Below are 7,645 nucleotides of genomic sequence, written 5' to 3'. Positions count from 1 at the left end.
CCCCGGGGCTTAGATGCATTTTGAGGAGGCCTAGGTCTACACAGCTTTGCTGGGGATGCCGCTTGAAGGTAGGTAGGTGCCCACGGAAGGGATCGACCTGACTGGTTTCTGGAATTGCCTAAAATCTTTTGAAAAAATTATTTACTTAAAACATAATCATGAAAACTCACTAACAACCAGGCTTATTTCAAACTGAATGATCTAGTGGTTTTATTAAAGTCAAGATTCCAAGATGAAAGACCCTTAATCCACATACAGGGAAATCTCATTCAACCTGTTGGCTCATGTGGAGGCCAAGTCAGGAGGGAATTCAACGTGAGGCTGTAAGCAAGAAAAGACATTTTGGGCCATCCTCCCACCCAAACAATTTCCTTTCTCACATATGCGTTTCCGCCTTCCTCCCATTTTAACAACGAAGCATAAAAGCACAGCATGTTTACACACTCAACGTGTATATACAATAAGTGGTGTGGCATGTGTATTGATCCACATCCTCCTCCTCCTGGAATAAAATCCCAAAGGTTTTCCCTTCTGGCAACATTTTTTTTTTCTAAGCTAGGGCATGACAGTAGTTCCTAAAAGACAATCTAAGTTCAAAGTAAAAAACTGAAACAGATCAAGAGTAGACAGTAAGTAGGAATGAGGTCCTCGTAGGTAGCTTCCAGAGGAAAGACTGCCCCCCCAGTTGAACAGTTGTCAGGTGACTGCTTTAAGACCGAATTATTTGACAAGAAGGGTGTTTGATCTGGTGGCAAAGGCATCATCTTTTTAACTGACTCCTTCATAACCACCGTCTTGTGTAGTCTGCCTGGTGATGCTGGTTCAGGAAACTCTGGCTCAGATGTTTCTAATGCAATCCGTTCCCAAGAGGTGCCAACTTGGTGTGATGTTCCTTATGGTAGGTTCCTCTCAGAACCCCCCTTTTTCTAGTCTATAACTTTCTGCAGTGTCTTAGGCTTTACTTATACCCACCTGGTAATATGGAGTTCACTTGACCATGGACAGGAAAAGTCCATTGCATGAGAAGTGACTCACGGGCAGCTTCCCTCTCTGATGACCTTGCAGTCACAGGCTCTAGGAGCTGGCCGGAATGTGGGGACATACTTGACACCAGCGTGACTAATTGCAGAGCAAGGCGAGAGTCCATGGTCCAGCATCGAGCTCGCACAAGACCAGGTGGCTTGCTGGGAGCCTGCCAACATTCAAACCCCAGACCTGACTATTACTCTAGTTCCTTTCCGCTTTGGAGGGCTCTTTAAGAGGCTCTCAAGGGACAGTTTGGGAGACTATACAGCCCACTGAAAGGCTTTTTTACTTGACAGGAAGGGGGTGGTGGTGGCTGAGAGCTAGCCTGAAATGCATCTCTTGTATTTAATTTTGCAAATGCATCATTTGATCGAACTGCAGCCACAGGTCCAATCCCCTTGCTGACTTGAGGACAGTGAGACCGGGCACAGACTGGGTGGCTTCTATCACTCTCCAATAACAGTTCAAAAGCATAGCTTGTATGAGCGCTTCAAAAAAAGTTTAAGAAATCTTTGGGAGCAAAATAAGTTTCAATCACTAAGGTATCATCCCATGGCTGTAATATCTGTATTTCATTTGAAATACCCTACGAGAGAAAAAGAAATAACAAGGTACAGATAGATGCAAGAGAGGAAGACACGGGGGGGGGGGGGGGATAAATGTTAATATTAAACATGCAAATCAAATTTCAATAGAAATGCAAACTCATAAGCAACAGTGAAGAGCCAGCCACAAACACAGCTTTAGAAATTGTTTCCACTGGATATGGAGGAGGGTTAATCTGGAAACTGCTGATATCATGGATGGAAAGAGCACTCTAGAGTTCGACCCGCATGTATTCAATGTGTGCCACTGTGGTGCTTTTGCTAAAATAGATTTTGTAGAAATCACTTTAGTTATGCCTCAAAGTAGTGAAAAAAATCTCAACAGGTTTCAGCATTCTCATACAGAGAATCTGTTTGGAGAGCACAGGGCATCATGAGTACTGAAGCCCTGACTCACACACCTTCTGCAAAGTGGGGACTCTGAAGGCGAGACCGTGTGTCCAGCACTCAGCAGAGGTGAAGTGTAGCTGCTGTTTTAGATTCACTGAGCCAAAGGCCAGGAATGCCACGGTAAGGGCACCTGCTGGCCGTGGGATAAATAGAAAACTGTAAACTCATATTCCTTCTATGTGTCTGCGGCTGCCTCCACTTCTGAAGCTCCACCTGCTGCGGAACTCTGCACCCAACCCCAGGCCACTTGGTGTTCAGTGATTTGGCTTCTGCATGTGGTGTTTCAAGTTCTCCAGGGCTCAGAGACAGCAGGAGAACATTTTTCCGCTGAGGATCAGGTCAGTACCAAGTCCATATAGGAAAAGGGAAAAGGAAGTCCCAGCATGCACCCTTCACCCAACTCCCCACAAGTCACCTCCCAAGAGGGACAGGATAGAACTTTGGCTACCTGGCCCGGAGAGCAGTGCTTCCTGGAAGGGTGGCTGCCAACACCTTGAAAGGCTTCTTCCATTCAAATTCTATGGCCAGGTGTCAGCCAGCACTTGTGTTTTCGTATCTCAGAGTTTGTGGCTTACTAGGGTGCTTTGTAAAAAAAGAAGTAATTTTGTTTCCTGGTACCAAGATGAGAGGAAGCCTGAACAGAAGTCAAAAGATACTCATTTTTGAAACTGAATATAAAACTAAATTCTGGCTGTATTGGAAAACTGAACAGGATGTATGTGTATATATATATATATATATATATATATATATATGTATATATATATATATATATGGAGAGAGAGAGAGAGAGAGAGAAAGAGAGATAGATATATAGATATATATCTCCCCATATCCCCTAATAGTCTCATTGAAAAGCTAGCAGATTTGTAATATGTAAGCTTTTAAAGAATTCTGGCCTGTGATTAAAATCACCACATTATGACACTGTCAAATATATTTTTCAGAAGTCAGTCGTTATAACAACTGCATAAGAACTGCCCTATGGAATGTCTTTTAATGGAAAAAAAGATTTTATTTCATTCTTCAAAAGTCTACTAACTAGTCTTTGTGATTAAAACAATAAAAATAGATCCTGGCTTAATTCTAGTTAGATCTTTGAGGGAGAGAAAAATCACATTAGGAATACGCCTTTGTTTTGTTAGTATCATTATTTTTCCACATAGATAGAAACCAAAATGATTTCTGATGATTTGTTCAGTCCTTTAAAAAGTCTGAATGTTAGCACAAATCTGACGCATTGGAAAACTCAAGTGGATGGGGCTATAGAATAGTTCTGCTTCTTTTTGTTGTCTGAATACTTCTCTGACATAGGTGTTTTTAAATAACAGCCTTCTTTTGAAATAAGGAACCTCAGCTGTTCTCATAGGCAATGGCAAAGCCCAGCAAGACACTGGCACGGCAGAATCAACCCTGCTGCAACGCTGGAGGTTGTTACCTACCAGACTCTAGGACCAACGCATTTCTTTAAACAAAACAAAACAAAAAGATAACCTTCTTATTAATGTCCTCAAAATTGACACCTAGGTTTCTTCCAAGAAAAACTGTACTTTTAATTCCAATTCCCATTTAAGAAATGTATGCATTTTTTGCCATCTCTGCATAACATAAGGGAGTGGCATATTCCTAGAAAAAATTAAAGATGGCCTTACAGGTCAAAATGTCACTTGTTACTCTTACTTTGTTACTGGTGCCATTTGTCACTCTAAAAAAATAAACATCACAGTAAGTTTACTCCCTAGTTACCAAGCACCTTGGAGCATGTTTTAAATTCAGTATCAGAAGTACCTTCTGGAGGATTAAAGACAAAACAGTTAATCCCACCAAAACAATGGCCCATCTGTCCTGGGGAGCAGTGTCAGGGCTCAGTGTCCACTGGCACCGGACACCTGGGTGGACGCCTGCCTGCACAGCTTGCTGCTCCATCCTGGGCAGTTCACTGAACCTCTCTGGCTGTTTCCTTATTAATAGGGCAGGGTCATGACGGTACCTAAATGTTTAAACCAGTGCCTGCTCACGCCAGGTGCTACCTATGTGTTGGATACAAAACAGCCAGACCACAGTGTGCATCTGTTCGTGTGGTTTACAAATGAGGTGTGAGCTCTAAAACCCCACCCCTGGCACACGTGTCTGAGTTCTGCAAAGCATTTTCACATTACTGCCATTGGCTCTCAGACACTTTGCAAGGCAGACAGGACAGAAGAGCACGACCTGCCCAGGCCCCACTGGGAGTGGCGGACAAGCCTCGGAGCTGGGCTGATTTCTGGCTCCAGTAGGGGCACCTCCTGAGCGCCTGACCTCTGAGAACAGAGAAGGGTGCCTACTCTCTCTTGCATGGGTTGAACTACCTCATCCTTCTGTGGAAGCTACCTCAGGACTGCAATTCTCCCAGGAACTGAGTTCCACAGTCTTTATACCCCAGGTGACCAGGGAGAAAACATTCCTGGAGAACTACGTTGGACATGAGCTTGGGGGCTCTGTTGGGCTTCCTGAACACTTTGATGGCATCTGTAGCACCGGGTCACATGGGCTCACGGCTCCAAGGCTTGGCCCCTCTCTGCTCAGGTGTGACCCCTGACTCGGCTGCGCTGGGACCCTGCCTTGGAATGCAAAATTGTGCAGAGGGGAGGCAATGCTGAGCATGAGCTAGGCGCTGTCAGAGAATGCGAGAATGTTCAAACCCAACCCTATCACACGAACTCTGGGACGAGTGCTGGGGAGGGGGGGAGGCAAGCATCCAGATAGTCTGACGCCTGACCTCAGCAGTGCAGAATGGCTGGTGATCACACCCTGACCCAGTCATGTACTGGAACCCTGGAGACTTCAGTGAGGTAGATGGTATCAGCCCCATTTTACAGGTGGGCAAACTGAGGCAGAATGAAATGCAATAGCTCGCTTTTAATAACAGCATACAAAATCTAGTGAAAGCCCCAAAGTAGTCCCCTGTTCTGGAGTCCAGTGCAAACCCTTGGAGCACAGAATAAAAACAGACGGAGAACAAGCCCCTCCAATTCCTTTTCTCCACCTCGAAGAGGACTTCTCAACACAGCAGGGACCCCTAGGATAATCCCGGGGACTTCAAACAGAGTAACATAGCAACAGACCTGGTGGACAGTTCATCCCCATTGAGCCGGGGGACACTCCCGCTCTTGAAAAGGCTTGTGGCTCTGAGAGGAGCACACAGGTCATCACAGGTGGAAATCCCAGCTGGCACAAGGCCGTGGGGGACACTCACACACCAGGACCAGACCGGCCGCATGGAAGCCAATTTCCCTTTGCCTTAGTGAGCTGGTTTGAGAAATGGGACCAGTACACTCAGGCAAAGAAAGTAAGCTCTAGAAACCAAAGATGAAACACCCTATCCCCTCCCGGCCCTCAGAGGATGTTCTACCAGAACCTTCCTGGGAGCATGCCAGCCCCACTCCACACCATCCCTCTTTGGCATAGATCCCACCCTTCTTCCATCTGGCTCCCCAGCCCTCCCATCTGCCCTCAGAGTCCACATTCTGGGGTTGCGCCACCCGAGGCACAGAGCAGGATGTCTCCAGGTTGGAGGTGTATCTCCAGGTTGGAGGTGTGTATGTTGGCGGTGCTCTTTGGATGGAAGCAAAGGCCATTCTGGCAGGATCAGGGCCTGTCTGCACAGCCTGAGGCCTTTCTGGAACCGAATGTGGGGTGCCGTGTTCCCAGCCCAGAGCAACGCCATCAAACAGCCATGTTCCCCATCTCCCCAGGGTAACCCCTTTAGGACCAAGCTAGGGAGGACGAATGTGTCAGGACCAACGCAGATGCTGAAGTTCATTGGCACAGCATTGCAAAATCTTAAACCATTTTTCTTAAGAAGTGTTGGCAGCAGGCACACAGAATGCTGAAGCTGGGCGGTCTCCACCTGCTGTCTGTCGGGGTGTGCACATCGGGTTGGCAGGTCTGGACACACTGGACACAGGCTGCTCCTTTGCTCTCTCTTATCACCTCATGGCATCTGCGGTCCTCTCTGGGTACAGAGGGCTCTCCAGAGACGGGCTGGGGGTGATGGGTGGCTGGGCGCAGGGCAGGAGCAGAGCCAGCAGGAAGGAGAAAGAGGCACTTCAGTTTGGGCTGGTGTTCGTGGAGTTGGCCCAGGCCCCAGGGGTAGAGTGGCCCTGCCTGGCTCCGGCTCCGGCGCTGGGTTGTCACAGAAGACCCCGGTGGCGGTGGACAGGTAGGCACTTGGCAGCACTCCCAGGGCTGGGCAGGGCCTGGCAGGGCCAGGGGCTCGTGCGGGCTCCGCACACGGTTAGGTCATCAGGATGGGCTTTTGCTGAACTTCTAGGATGTCTAAGGGTGGGGGTGGGGAACGGATGAGACAAGGAATGGAACACCCAAGTGCTATGCTAACAGCAGCTGCATTCAGGAAGAAAGCCCACACTAAGTAATTCATATGCACTTCCTCTTTTAATGTCCTAGACTGCAGCGCTGCGATCCTCCCCATGGTACAGACAGGGCCACAGCCTGGCACAGCTGCATAGTCTGGCCTGCCTGGGAGACTGGCCCACTAAGGAGAGGCCCCAGAGCCTCACCTCCCCATGGGAACACACACCCAAGGCTCCTCCAGAACACTACACAAAGGGATGCCTTTAGAGGCTTAGCTTTCCCACAGGTCCCACATGAAGTGTGAACTGGGAGATCTGACTTGAAATGATGAGACAGGGTTGGACAGCCCCCAAGAACTGACCTCAGGTACCCAGGGCCCTGGAATCAAACTGGCTGCTAAGAAATGATATTAGTTTCCCACATCAAACAACATCACCTGTTAAGATCCGATGCAGCGGCAAAGTGACGTAGGTTAAGTGTGCATAGAGAAGGAAATTTCCATCTGCTCTGTTCAGCTTCAGCCAGGACCCAACCAGGGACCGCCCCGTGCCAGACAAGGACCGAGACCGCAGGTTGGTGGCATTGTGCAGATCAGCTACAGGGGAGGAGGCTCGATTAGGGAGGAGAGGGAACACCTCCCACTCCAGGTGACTCCTTCCCAGACCAGCCGCGCCCTCTGCTGGGCATCCGATTACCCTGACCTGCAACATGTGCCCTCTCCAGCCTCTCTGCCCTGTCCTTCAGGGCTAGCACCCACCTCCACCGAGCTCTCCCCAACCCCCTTCTCCATACTGGAGTCCCCTCTGTGGGGTCTGGCACATCAGCACACTGTCACTTCTCTGCTTCCCCATGGCTCTGTCTGTCACTGGAACTAGGCACCACCAGCCTGCAGGACACTGGACTAGGCTGGCATGACTCATCAGTGCCACTCAGTCTTATGGGTCACCCAGGAAGGCAGACAGGATGGTTGTCAGGACTTTCCTACAGATACAGAAATGAGCTGAGACAAGGAGGGCACTTTCTAAGCTCACACAAGGGTGGGAAGGCCAGTGCTGGAGTCTCTAGCCCTAGCCAGGGTTCGGTAGGGCCCTCGGCTCCTGCATCCCACTCAGTGCCAGAGCCACAGCTCTGTCCTGGGCTGTGCGGGCCAGCAGTGAATCCTGTCATTTTGTCATCTGTCCAGCAAACATACATGGAGCTCTGAGGACAATCACATGACCTACTCAGGGCCTCAACAGCACAGAGTTGACTGGAACTCCCAACAGCTCCTG

General features: G+C 48.8%; 1 protein-coding gene across 1 annotated transcript in view; it reads right to left on the bottom strand.

Moving 5' to 3' along the window:
• Positions 1–182: 182 nt before the first annotated feature.
• Positions 183–7,645, bottom strand: part of KIAA0930 (KIAA0930 ortholog) — a 46,910-nt gene continuing 39,447 nt past the window's right edge. The window contains exons 9-10 of the mRNA XM_066255555.1: positions 6,811–6,969; positions 183–6,338 (exon numbers count right to left, since the gene is read on the bottom strand). Coding sequence (XP_066111652.1) covers positions 6,298–6,338; positions 6,811–6,969 — 200 coding nt within the window. The 3' untranslated portion in view covers positions 183–6,297. The remainder of the gene's footprint in view (positions 6,339–6,810; positions 6,970–7,645) is intronic.

The sequence above is a fragment of the Saccopteryx bilineata genome, chromosome 1 (assembly GCF_036850765.1).
Source record: "Saccopteryx bilineata isolate mSacBil1 chromosome 1, mSacBil1_pri_phased_curated, whole genome shotgun sequence".
NCBI classification, from domain to species: Eukaryota; Metazoa; Chordata; class Mammalia; order Chiroptera; family Emballonuridae; genus Saccopteryx; species Saccopteryx bilineata.
The sequence above is the reverse complement of the archived record's forward strand: the minus strand, read 5'-3'. Positions and strand labels throughout refer to the sequence as shown.